The sequence below is a fragment of the Zootoca vivipara genome, chromosome 6 (assembly GCF_965207765.1).
Source record: "Zootoca vivipara chromosome 6, rZooViv2.hap1.1, whole genome shotgun sequence".
In the NCBI taxonomy this organism is placed as follows: Eukaryota; Metazoa; Chordata; class Lepidosauria; order Squamata; family Lacertidae; genus Zootoca; species Zootoca vivipara.
The window spans coordinates 75,495,839-75,509,390 of record NC_142589.1 but is presented as its reverse complement, the minus strand read 5'-3'; the positions used below and the strand labels follow the sequence as shown (position 1 = coordinate 75,509,390).

Sequence of the window (13,552 nt, the reverse complement as noted above, 5' to 3'; positions counted from 1 at the left end):
GGGGAGGACATTCCATATACAGGGGGCCACCACTGAAAAGGCCACTCACTCCCATTGGACCTAGCTTGGTAGGGATACCTGGAGAGGATGTCATGGACTGGCAGGAAGAAGAGGAATGGTGGGAGGAACCAGGTGGGGAACCCCCAAAGGAAGAAGGCTCAGAGCCCGGGGAGTAGTGGTGGTGGGACTACGATGAGTGATCAGAGGGAGAAGACAGGAGGGAGGAGGTGTGGGAAGATGAAGAGGTAATAGGGTTTGGTGAACATAGGGAGTCTGTGGCAGAGAAAAGTCTGGAATCAGAGGCAGAAGCTGAAGCAGGAGAGGAGGGAGACCAAGAGGCAGAGAGGAGTCAGGCTGGTGAAGAGTCAGGGGTGCCTCCCCTTCCTGCTGCGACAAGCTCCCTTCCCTCCTTGTCTCACAGAACCAGGAGAGGCATGAAGAGGACGGAGCAAAGAGAGGCATGGCAACAACGTCTCAGATTGCTTGAGAAGGATCCCAGGGGGGAGGGTACTGGGACAGCTGTGGTAAGGCAGGGTCCTTTTGTCTCCACAATAGACCTGCTGTGCTCATGCGGCCTGGCTCCCCTGAGCAGACCTTGTTCCTTCTAATAAAGAGTTGCCTTCACCTACTCCGTGTGATTTATTGCTGGCTGGCTTCTGTTCCACTTTCTCCCTGCTACGCACAATTTTATAAACTTCCACCATGTCGATTCTTTTACCCCACTAATCCTTTTATTCACACACACTCCCTTGACCCCTTCCTGTGCTGCAGACCTGGAGTCCATGCTGGGTGCAGAAGGCCCAGGAAAGTGTTAAAAGAACAGCAGAGATCTGCTCCAGATGGGTAGCAAAGGGCCAAATCATGCAACTGAAATGAAAATTTGTAGGTTTAAGGCAGAAAAAAAGCAACACTTTATTTGAAAAAAGTATCAGGGTGCAGGAAAAGCATCAACAGGCTTACAATAAGTTTGTTCAAAACTGGGTAACATCTGATAATTACGGGTAAACAAGCTACATAGGTTTGATATACTTTTCTGAGTTTCTGTAAGTTTCACATCTTGTGCATTGTCTACATCAGAGTAGACCCAGTGAAATTAATGGGCCTAAGTTCACCATGTCTATGAATTCAAATGAGTCTACACTGAGTTGATTGAATGCTGGATAGACGTTCTAGAAATCTTTACATTTTTTTTGTATTAACAGAAATGAAATACGGTTTATATATATATATAAGACTGCACAGGATCCAGGATATTTCTTCATCCACAGCTTGGCACTGCATAGAAAGAGGCAGAGAGGCCTTCCTGGTTATCGGGAATCTGTTGCCCAGATGGCGAGGCTGTGGAAAGATTTGGAGATTTGGAGATTAGAATATTCATAGGGTGTTAGTGATGTGGAGCTTGTACAGTAAAAAGCCGAGAGAGAGAGAGGGGGGGAGAGTTCTTTGCCCCAAACAGCTTACAAAATAAAGTTTGCAAGAGGAGAAGGAAAAGAGTGGCAAGATGAACATGTGACGAAATGACTCCAAGAGTATCGTCGAGCATGAACAAAAAACTGGATGCAGCAGCAATAACTAACTGCCAGTCACATTCAGAGCTGCCAACTTTTCCTAGCAACCCCTGCTCCTGTGCCTTTTAAGGCAACTAGATTTGTAGGCCAGGCATCCCCAAACTGTCGCCCTCCAGATGTTTTGGCCTACAACTCCCATGATCCCTAGCTAACAGGACCAGTGTTCGGGGAAGATGGGAATTGTAGTCCAAAACATCTGGAGGGCTGAAGTTTGGGGGTGCCTGTTGTAGGCCTTAGTAGGTAACAATGCTCATGCCCGTGCTGGGTGAAACTTTCCCTGCTGGTTTCTGCAGATCATCAAGGTGTGGGGGGCTTTCGTGTGCGTGTTTGTCTGACAAGTTGTCTCGTAGGAAATGTTCAGCACCACTGCAGAAAATCATTCCGCTGCCATCGTGGTTGGTGGCAAGCCTGCCACCTGGTGGCTACTTCAAGCTTTGCCGCTTGCGCCGGGGGTGGTGGTGGTGTTCATTCAGCTGTTTCCAATGCCACAATGGATTGCAATGGCTCGTGCCTCTTACAAAGACCCTCCAAGTGCCCCTGTATTCCAGGGACAGCCCCCAATTTACAGAAACCACCCCAGGTTCTGATTTGATCCTGGAATCAGGGCCGGCTCTAGGTAGACGCCCGGTGGCGCAGGGCACCACAGCGCCGGCCCGCCAGGAGGGTGCCGCGAGCTGCGCCCGCCCGCTGGCCGGCTGGTCCGCCACGCAGCTGCGCCTGTGGCAGCCGTGCTGCGCGCTGTGCCCACCCCCCCACTGCGCTGGGGAACGGGGCGGGAGGGCGCCGGAGAGATCGCGCTGTGCCTGCCCGCCCGCCCGCCGTGCAGCAGCGCCTGTGACAGCCGCGCTGCGCCCACCCGCCCACCGCGCTGGGAAACGGGGCGGGAGGGCGCCGGAGAGATCCGGCGCACCACGGCACCAGGGGCGATTAAGACGGCCCTGCCTGGAATGTCTTGATTTTCCTTAGAACCAAATGCTTTGGAAAGGCAAAATGGACTTAGCCTGCTGCCTAAAAGATAACCACCCCAGGAGAGGGTGTTCCAAAGACAGAAGGTTCCAACACCAGAACAGAAGAAGGACCACTCCCTGGTAAGTCATAGGAACATAGGAGGCTGTCCTGGGTCCAGAGGTGACGCCAGGCCCAGGAGGCTCAGATGGACAAGGAGGGGGATGGGAGAGGAGAAGAGAGGTCCAGAGGAGGCAGGCATTTTTCCCCCTCCCAGGATATGGCAGATAGGGTGGTCATATGTCTGTAATTTCCTGGACATAGCTGGAATACGGCAGTCGTAAGCGGCGTCCGGGTGGGAAAGCCAACATCAAAAGTCTAGATAAGGAGCTATCCTAAAAAATAGCTCAAAAACTTCAGCAGGTTTTTTTATTATTATTTAGTTTTTGCAAACACCAACTTTGGCCCCAAAAGCCACCACTACAATAACAACTTTTGTGTCCAGATTTTCACTTTTTGAAATACGGCAACCCTAACTCTGGATGGGAAGCAGGACTCTACCCTAGCCAACAGCTCGGGTTGCAGGAAGCAGTGCCAGGAGTGGGGCACAGTTTGGTCACTCAGGGCCTGGTGGTGCCTCCATTTCTGGGAAGGGACCCTCTTCCAACACAGTGACCACCTTCACTCAGCAGTCTCATGAGGCAGGAGAGTCCCATGAGTAAGCAAGCCTTGCCCGTTGGGACAGCCCTGTTGCTTCCGCCCAGTTCTGAACTACTCATCCAGATCTTGGACTCTCTGTAAGCTGGAACCACTGCTTGCTGCCCAACTGGACTGGCCTTTCCTGTCGTGAAGGCGTGAATCACTGCCTATTGCCAAGACTTTCCCTCTACTCTGCCTCAATGAAGACATCTTCCTCAGTCTCAAGTCATCAGGGTCTGAATCAGGACAGAAGCTGACTTGTAGCCGGTCCATCTAGCTGTCAGGTGTGGGATCTTCCCCAGCCCTACCTGGCGATGCCCGGATTTGAACAAGGGACCTTCAGCGTGCAAGACAATTCTCCCCCACTGAGCTACAGCTATTCCCCATTACTTGGCTAAACCCCAAACCTAGGGTACCTGGAAACCTAAACATTAGGAAGAACTTCCTGACAGTAAGAGCTGTTCGGCAGTGGAATTTGCTACCAAGGAGTGTGGTGGAATCTCCTTCTTTGGAGGTCTTTAAGCAGAGGCTTGACAGGCATATGTCAAGAATGCTTTGATGGTGTTTCCTGATCGGCAGGGGGTTGGACTGGATGGCCCTTGTGGTCTCTTCCAACTCTATGATTCTATGATTCTATGAAAGCCTTTATTGATAGAGAAGTCCACATGGATTTTTGATGTCTTCATTGCTGTGCTTGAAAGCAGTTTGACTAGTTAATGTTTCATGCAGATCAAACTGCTGTTAAAGGCCAAGGAGCAGGCTGGGCCAGGTTCTTCTGATCAGCTGGCAGCCTTGTTTTGCACATTTTGGATTTCTGGAGTTCTTGGCGTCCTAGCTGTGGGCATGGGAGGAGAAGCACGGCACGGCACGGCACTGGTTTCCTACGAGCTGAATTGGAGCCCAAGCTGGGGAAGGAGCAGACGCCCCAGAAGCTGTGGATGCTGCGAGATCGAGTCCCCCCAACACTACCACTATCACTGCCAACCCAAACAGGCTGTCAAACATACCTTGCAAAAGTGAGGGACTTTCCGCCAAACTCATCATTCACGGGGCGACTTTGCGCCTCAGGGAAGTGAGGGAGCCTGAAAGGGTGGAGGAAATGGGTTCATTAAATGCATCCACATCCTGCCCTTTCTCCAGCAAGAAAGAAACACAGAGATCGTCCTGTTTTAGCTTCACTACAATTCTGCTAGGCAGGACAAGGCAAGTGGCTCACGGTGGCCAAGGGAGCTTTGTGCTTCAGCGGAGATTCAAACCCTGGAACATTTAAGCAACATTCCCCCTCCCACCCGCGAAATCTTGGGAACTGTGGTTTGTTGTGCTGTGAGGTCCTAGCTCTGTAAATGGTACTGTTTTAAATGTGCATTTTATATTTGACTTCACTTGGCAATGTTTTCTTTTGAAATGTTTCAGATTTTTTTGTCAACTTTGTTTGCGTCAAATATGTATTCTGTAGCTGACCTCCTTTGTAATGTTTCATTTTGAAATCTTTTAAGATAATATTTTAGTTTCTTGTTAATTATGTTGCCTTGACTGTATACTTTATCTTTGACTTTCTTCGGAAATGTTTGATTCTGGATAGTTTTAATGTGCTGTAAACCGCTTTGAGATTTTTCTTAAAAATATAAAGCGGTATAGAAATAATAATAATAATAATAATAATAATAATAATAATACAGTTCCCAGGCTTCTTTGGGGTATACATGTGTGCTTTAAAGGTATGGTGCATTCCTGTCAACTGCCCTGGAAAAAAACGGGACACCTCATTTCTTCCTGAGAGAGTACGGCGGCCATTTTGGGAGCCTTGCTGTTGTGCGATTTGGGGCCGAAAACTCACCCCGAAAAAGTGCCTTTCCCAGATCTGTGATCTCACACAGGTCATGTGACTTGTGCGGGATTTCAGACCCGGAAGATGGTGTCCCGGATTTGGGGCATGTTGTGTCGGAAGGTATGGTGGTGTGTGAGCCTGAGATTGTCTGGGTGAGAATGTGGGGTGGCCAATGATGAATGTGACATATGGGCCAAAACAAAACGCTTTGCCACTGGTCCTTATTCCCATCTCTAGGGACTTAAGAAGAACCCGACTGGGTCAAAGCAAAGGCCTGTCTAGTCCACCATCCTTTCTTCACAGCAGCCAACCAGATGCCTCTGAGAAGCCCACAAGCTGGACTCTCATTCCCCAGTGGCTGGTTTTCAGAGACCTGCTGCCACCATGACCAGCAGCCCTCGAGAGAGCCTTATCCTCATTTCTGAAGCTGCGTATCCTAGCGGTTAGTGTGCCACTCACAGAATAGCCCGGAGAAGACGGGCACCAGGGCGTCTGCCCAGGCGAGCGATCCAAACAAGGTCCCGGCGACGACTGCTGCGCTGTAGGTCAAAGAGGCAGAGGCACGACCTTTTTGGGAGCCATGAGCTGAAAGAGGGGGAAACGGATCGGGAATGAAAGCATTACTCCGGAATCTGGCTCCAAACAGCTGCACTGTTGCTATCCGGAGGTGTGTTCCAACACCCACACAACGAAGTTTTTCCTGGACGGTTAAATAAACTTTAGTTGGTGAAGCAAAACAGCTTAGGCAGTGATTCAATCTGTGTAAATCTGCATGCGTCCAAAACTCCCCACCCCCTGGCCGTACAAGGTAAGCTGGCAACTTTATTTCGAAGAGGCCACAGCATCCCCAAAAAGGTGCGCATGGGACGGCACTCATTTGCACATGGCTGAAACAATAGTTTAAAGTCCCAAGATGGCAGAATGAACTTTTTTAAGACCAGGCATTCTCTCCGGTGTGAGAGAATGAGGCTAATAATAATAATAATAATAATAATAATAATAATAATAATAATAATATATTTATACTCCACCCATCTGGCTGGGTACTTCTTAGTACTTAATCTAAGTACTTCTTAGATCAAGGCGCTGTCTGTACTATACAGTAGTACCTTGGTTCTTGAACTTGATCCGTTCCGGGTGTCCGTTCGACTCCCGAAACTGTTCGAAAACCAAGGCACGGCTTCCAGGTGGCTGCAGGAGCTTCCTGCACTCAAGCAGAAGCCGCGTTGGACGTTTGGCTTCTGAAAGACGTTTGCAAACCGGAACACTTACTTCTGGGTTTGTGGCATTCGGGAGCCGATTTGTTTGGCATCTAAGCCGTTTAGGAGCCAAGGTTCCACTGTATGTTGAAAGTAGTATCATACCACTTTAAACAGCCATGACTTCCCTGCAAAGAATCCTGGGAACTGTAGTCTGCTGAAGTTGCTGGGGGTTGTTAGGAAGCTCCAATTCCCCTCACAGAGCTACCAGTTCTCCACCCCCTTGCAAATGTACTGAATATATTTATGTGGTTGCCGCCTAGTGGCCAAAAGGCAAACTGCTCTCTTGAGAAACAGTTGGAGCTGAGTTCTTGGGAGCTGGTCCAAGATGGATGCTGGACTACAAACTGTGTAAAAGAAACCAATAAATAAGACCACTTATTAGGCACCTGCTGGTATAGCATACATATATTATACCTCTTCCCAGGGAACTCTGGGAATTGTGGTTCTGTAAGGAGAAGGGGACAGGTGTCTCCTAACAAATCTCAGTCGCCATAGCAAATTACACTTCCCAGAATTCTTTGGGGGGAAGCCATGACGGTTTAAAGTGGCATCAAAGTGCTTTCAATATGTAGTGTGGAAAGGACCGAAAAGAGAAAAGGACTAGTTAACCAGTTTATGGGTCCGCCTTCTGCTACCCTTGCCTGGTCTTCTCTCTGTGGGACCAGACTCCTTGCATCTCCATAGCACAGCAACTCAGCACCTGCTCAAGATTCTCAGGACAGCAACGTGCTGTGAGCAAACCTCCAGGTTTGTGTTTCTTTCATTGGGAACCTGGAGAGAAATTAAGACCTGCAGCCAATCCCATTGCTTTCCACCACTCTTTGTAAAAGTGCAACAGTGGTGTCAGAAGTTAAACCTCAGCAGGAGAGAGAGCGCTAGAAGGGACTCCGCTTGGCCAAGGAAATGTTTTGTTCCCGGAATGCAAATGTTAAGTTTGGCACCCCCTAGTGCTTGCAGTGGGGTTTCAATGTCTAATCGATGAAGCAGTTTGATTAACTGATTTTAAAAAAGCTTTTAAGGGGCCCAAAAAGGAAGAAGTCATTGTTTATTTAAGCAGGTGGCTGCCGTACGGTGTAGAGCTTTGGAGATGGTGGATACTTGCCAGATTGTCGGAGGACGTCAAGATAGAGCTGTCCCTTGTGTATCTGATAGTCTCCTCCTTCAGGTTCTTGGGGGGATGTCCCCTGCCCTGGTTGTTGCTGCTGCTTCAAAGAAGATTCGATCTCCACCGTGTAGTTGCCGGTGTCAGAATTATCAAGCTGCCTGATGTGCAAGGAGCAATCTGACTTCAAAGTCGCTCTGTCTTGGGACGGGTTCTGCTGATCTCCGCCCCCTGGGCTGTATTCGAGAACTTTTTCTTTCCTGCTACTGGGATGTATGACCCACTTGCAAAAGTTAAATTCCCTCGGGGCATTTTGTGGGGTCAGGGTGAGGTCCTGACCTGGTTCAGGACGTTGCGGGTTGAGGATTATGGAGATGAGGTCTGTAAAAAGAGAGTTCGTGAGGATTTCACATGGCTCAGGATGAGAGTTGAATATACTGTATTGGCCTGAATATAAGTCTCACTCCCCCCCCCCCCAATTCCGAGCATGAAAAGTTAAAGTGCGGCTTAAATTCGCGACCTTACAAAAATGGGCTTTTACGATATCGCTGTAGGATTTTCTTCTACATTCGCCATTTACAGGTGTGAGTGCCTGCGGAATTTTAAGGGAGTGGCTTATATTCGGGTATTCTCTCCCCCCCCCCCCCGAATTATAAAGGTCAGCTTATTTGCGGGTGCGGCTTATATTCAGGCCAATATGAGAGAGAGAGAGAGAGAGAGAGAGAGAGAGAGAGAGAGAGAGAGAGAGAGAGAGAGAGAGAGAGAGAGAGAGAGAGAGGGTTGCCAGCTTATTTCACGGTTTGCACTCCTGTGCCCCAATCAGCAGTCGGACCTGCAGACTTTGCCAAATGTTGATCACTGTGCTTCTGCAAACCAAGCTTGTGCAGCCCATCTTCTTTCCTTTCCTTTCCTTTCCTTTCCTTTCCTTTCCGGTCAATTGGCAACCTTATGCGGAAGGGGCCAAACTACCCTTAAATAACTTGCTCCTTCCCCCTGCTGGATTGTCACTTTTTTTGTAGTCCCCGTTCCTACGCCTTTTGGACCCTAGTCTTGAAATGAGCAACTGAAGCTTTTACCAGCAAGAGAGGGTTTATCAGCATAGGCAAGATAAGCCATAGGTATTTTAAAAATCTGGACAGAGGTTTTATCCCCCCCCCCTGACATCCAAATCTCGGATAGGTCTGGGAAACCCTGGACGTATGGCAACCCTAGGCAAATACTGGGGAAAAACTTCCAACAATGTTCTACCCACACCCACACCCTCGAAAAATACAGGAGTTGGTTTAAAAGGCAGAAAATTCCCACTGTCTTTTCTGACCCTACAATTTTAAATTTATTTAGAGTCAAAACCTCCAGAAATGGATGGGTGAATTGATAGGAGTGCACTGAGATCAAATTAGGGGTTACCAACTGACAGAAAATCTGAAATCTGCCTGCTGTTGTTACACACACACACACACACACACACACACACACACACACACACTCTTATTCATACTCATTCATAGATACAAAAATACATGCACATCGCAAAGTAGCTTTTTTATAATATGCTAAGATAAAACAGCTACTTAGTCTAAAAAAGAACAAAGCCAGAACAAAGAAAATAGAAGACAAGAAGAGACCTAAAGAAAGAGAAAGCGAGAGAGAAGAGAAAGAAAGAACAGACTAAAATAAAATAGAAGAGAGTAAAAGGACATTTGGCTCTCTGTCCTGCAGCTACACATGGCATTTGTTCCTTAAACCACAACCATTCTGTCTTTGAAAAGGCCAAATCCCGATATTACACGTTGATTTCCTCTACCCTGCAAAAAGTCCGTAAGAAATTTCCAATCCTTAACCAGTGCCAGCAATTATTTTTCTCTAATTAAACATGTCAGCTTGCCATATCGGCCAGCTCCAATAACTTTATCAACCGTTCTTCTATCAATCCTCTTGTGCCCTTGATATAGGAGGCCAGAAATTGGCAGAGCCAAGCCTTTCATGGTGTGGAAACAAAGCGTCGTTGCAGTTGGTGGCAGCGAGAACTTTTGCAGCAACAAGCGGCAATCCAAGGAGTTGTGTGTGTGTGTGGGGGACCTCCGGCCCTCCACAACTCTCTCGCTGGCCCCTGGAATCCTCCCCAGGCCACGCCTTTCTCGGGCGCTGCTGCTCCAGACCCTCCCCGAGGGCATTTGCCTGGTGGGCCTGGGCCCCCGAACTTTGCCAATGCCTTTTGGTTGCCTGGACAGAGGATAGGGAGGTGTTTGTGTGTGGAGACTAACCTCCTGCTCAAAGGAAAAACTTAACATTCTATGTTAATCGCTAGAAATTGGAAGGGGGCAGGACACCAACAAAGGAAGAATGGCAAGGTAAATTGTATGAGTATTTGGAATTGGCAAGAATGACAGAGGCAATTAGGAACCAACCAAACCAAAATCTCAAAAAAGAAAAAGAAAAAGAAAGGAGTGGGAATGTGTAAAAGATTATCTGGGGAAACATTGTTCTCAGATAAGACCCTTGGTATGTTCCGACTTAATTTTGCAAAGTAATATTCAGATAGATGAGATATATTATGTATTAGAAAGGCAGCAAAGAATAACAACACAGCTGAAAGGAGAACGAAGACTGAAGGAGCTGCATTGAGGTGGTGGGAAGAAATATTGTGTAGAAATGTTGTTATTGTTTGGTTTTTATATGTGTACAATACATGTTAAAGAGTGAATGGAATATGTATATGAATAACCAATTTAAAACTCAATAAAAAAGCAATTTAAAAAAGAAGAAGGAAAAAAAAATTCTCCACCCTGCTCACTTTTGCCTCTGGTGCAATGCTAAGGAAAAAAAAAAGGCTCTTTCCGTGTTACATTGTGACACAGGAGCCTTTCCTTGAAAAAGATGGCAACCGAGTGGTTTGGTACTTACTTGAGATACGCAAATAATAAGAGACAGAGTAGTTTCTCCCTGTTTGCTGGTCCTGTATCACCACGGTGTAATTCCCCTTATCGGACTGTGTCAACCTCGAGATATACAAGGAGCATTTGTCTTTCAATGTCTCCCGTCCGGTGTGTCCACGGCCTTTTACCAGTGGCCTCTGAGTCTGCTCCCCAAAGTGTGTGAAGATGTTCTCCGCTCTCCCCGAGTGGCTTTGCCGGAACCACTGGCACTGCGTGAACTGCTGGGGGGCGCCCTTCAGAGACAGCTTGACATCCTTGCCCATCAAAGGGTCATTTGGCTCAGGGGTCAAAGACAACTGGGATTGAGACTGTGCCGGCGCCAACTGCAACATGCAGCTTAGGAGGAAGCCTAAGGAGAGGAGAGGGAAAATGGACTAAGACTTCTTCTGTGGGGTAATGGGCTTAACATACACAATAACATACCCTCCAACATTTCTCCGGTGAAAATGGGGGACGTCCTAGTCCTTAACAACAACAACAATTTTATTATTCTTACCCCTGCCCACCTGACTGTGTTGCCCCAGCCACTCTGGGTGGCTTCCAACATATATAAAAACAAAATGAAACATTGAACATTTTTTTAAAAAAACTTCCCTATACAGGTTTGCCTCCAGATGTCTTCTAAAGGTTGCATAGTTACTTATCTCCTTGGCTCGGAGGGGGGGGGGATCAGATAACTCCACACCTCCAACATTTCTCTGATGGAAATGGGGACGCCCTATTGTACACTACGATATTTATTAGGTGAAAACAGGGACGTCCTAAGGTCGACAGTTCGAATCCCCGCGACGGGGTGAACTCCTGTTGCTCGGTCCCAGCTCCTGCCAACGTAGCCGTTCGAAAGCACGTCAAAGTGCAAGTAGATAAATAGGTGGGAAGGTAAATGGCATTTCTGTGTGCTGCTCTGGTTCGCCAGAAGCGGCTTAGTCAAGCTGTACCCTGGCTCCCTCAACCAATAAAGCAAGATGAGCACCGCAACCCCAGAGTCGTCCGTGACTGGACTTAACTGTAGGGGTCCCTTTACCTTAACCTTTAAGGGAAAATGGGGCATTCCAGGATCAAATCAGAAACTGGGACAGCTTTTGTAAATCTAGGGCCGTCACTGGAAAAGAGGGACACTTGGAGGGTCTGCAATAAAGGACGAAGGAAGCTGGGTGCTTCTCTGCTTCAGGGTGTGGCAGAAAATGGTACCCGGAAGGGGAAAAGAGGAAGTTTCCTCTTCTAAACTGAAGATATCGGGCCAGCCTGCCCATGAGAAGAAGAATGGCGATCAGCTCAGGTGGCAGATTTGGGTCCAAGGAGCACACTGCCCACTGCTGCTGAGGGCACCCCCTGCCACCTCCCCCATCATGGCTGCACCCCACCACTTGCCTCCCCCTGCCACCACGTCCTCCATGGGTGCACCCTAGAATCATAGAGTTGGAAGGGATCCTGAGGGTCCTCTAGTCCAACCCCCCCGCAATGCAGGATTCTCAACGAAAACTAGCTGTTCTGCTGCGGCTGTTGCTTTGCTGCCACCTCCTTAGCTGCAGGTGTGCCTACTGCAAGGAGGAGGCAGGTTGTGGTTTGGGGGGGGGCAGCAGGTTTGTTTTTGTTTTCAAATGGCAAAACGTCCAATCCCGGCCCTGCACCTTGTGCAGCCAGGCTGTCGATCCATCTAACTGGGCGCCACAATTTAAGAAGGATATCGACAAGCTGGAACGTGTGCAGAGGAGGGCGACCGAGAAGATCAAGGGTCTGGAAGCCAAGCCTTATGAGGAACGGTCGAGGGAGTTAGGTAAAGGGGAGACTGAGAGGAGATAGGAGAGCCGTCTTCAAATATTTCAAGGACTGCTGCCACATGGAAGATGGAACAAGCTTGGTTTCTCCTGCTCCAGAGGGTGGGACTCGAACCAAGGGCTTCAAGTTACAAGAGAGGAGATTCCAACTAAACATCAGGAAGAACTTTCTGGCAATAAGGGCTGTTCAACAGTGGAACAGACACCCATGAGAGGTGGTGGACTCTCCTTCCTTGGAGATTTGTAAGCAGTGGTTGGGTGGCCATCTGCCAGGGATACTTTAGTTGAGATTCCTGCTTTGCAGGGGGTTGACTAGATGGCCCTCGGGGTCCCTTCCAACTCTACAGTTCTGTGATTCTATGACTCTTTTGCCAACACTAAATGGCAGTGGCTTTCCAGGGTTTCAAGAAAGGGACAATCCCAGCCCTACCTGGAGATGCCAGGGATTGAACCTGCGGCCTTTTGCCGCTGCCCTACTACCTTTCCTCAGCTTACCTGCCAGAAGCATGACCTTCTGTGCTCCCTGTCGGCTGTTGGGGAGACCCATCGCCTTTTTCTCCTGCAGCCTGCAAAACTTCAAGAATCAGGACGGACGGACGGACGGACAGAACCTCTTCTCTGGACAAAGTCTGGGTCCCTCTGTTCCACGTCCCTCTGCCTGCAACACTCGCTTCCTCCCCTCTGCCTGTTTCTCCTTTTGTCCTGCAGAGAAAAAGGAAGGAAACGGGTACCGTAACACAAGGTCGACACATCCCTGCCTTCTTTGGTTCGTTTATTTTGCCATTTCTGAGTTACACCATCTCAAGGTGACTAAGGCTGAATCCTGGCAACTCAACCCTGTAGTGCATCTCGAGAGGTGTGGGGGAAAGCGGGTCACTGGGTTCTTGTGGGGCTGGTGGGGGAGATCAGCTGTCGCCCCTTCCATGCACAGAAGGGATGATTTACCAGTAGAGTGTCCTCAATGTACATTGTTAGCTAGGCAACACAGACAGGTCTCTGCTCTCAAAGCACTTACAGTCTGCTATAGTGATGCAACACACAGGGAGGGAAGGAGGGAGGGAAGGAGAACAGGCAACTGCCATGCTTTAGTCTTGGCTGCAATCCTAACCCCACTTACCCAGGAGTAAGGCCCACTGAATTCAGTAGGACTTACTTCTGAGTAGGCACAGTTAGGAATATAATAATAATAATAATAATAATAATAATAATAATAATAATAATAATAATTTATTATTTATACCCCGCACATCTGGCTGAGTTTCCCAAGCCACTCTGGGCGGCTTCCAACAGAAAAATAAAACACAGTAATCTATCAAACATTAAAAGCCTCCCTGAACAGGGTTGCCTTCAGATGTCTTCTAAAAGTCTGGTAGTTGTTTTCCTCTTTGACATCTGTTGGGAGGGCATTCCACAGGGCAGGCGCCACCACCGAGA

General features: G+C 48.4%; 1 protein-coding gene across 1 annotated transcript; it reads right to left on the bottom strand.

Moving 5' to 3' along the window:
- Positions 1-879: 879 nt before the first annotated feature.
- LOC118087878 (pregnancy-specific beta-1-glycoprotein 8) lies at positions 880-12,801 on the bottom strand. Its single transcript, XM_035120942.3, has 6 exons — positions 12,614-12,801; positions 10,309-10,689; positions 7,405-7,785; positions 5,500-5,625; positions 4,220-4,294; positions 880-1,338 (listed from the first exon to the last, which is right to left on the bottom strand). Exons 1-5 carry the CDS (start codon positions 12,663-12,665, stop codon positions 4,257-4,259), a joined length of 978 nt encoding a protein of 325 aa, XP_034976833.3. The 5' UTR covers positions 12,666-12,801; the 3' UTR covers positions 880-1,338; positions 4,220-4,256.
- Between the last annotated feature and the right edge of the window lie 751 nt (positions 12,802-13,552).

Bases quoted from the DNA above. Each gene is read 5' to 3' on its own strand.
- LOC118087878 (XM_035120942.3), bottom strand. From the start codon at position 12,665: ATGGGTCTCCCCAACAGCCGACAGGGAGCACAGAAGGTCATGCTTCTG. The intron at 5,626-7,404 runs GCAAGTATCCAC...CCCCTCTTTCAG, and splicing joins TGACGTCCTCCGACAATCTG to CTCATGGCTCCCAAAAAGGT. The intron at 4,295-5,499 runs GTGAGTGGCACA...CCACCCTTTCAG, and splicing joins CGTCTTCTCCGGGCTATTCT to GCTCCCTCACTTCCCTGAGG.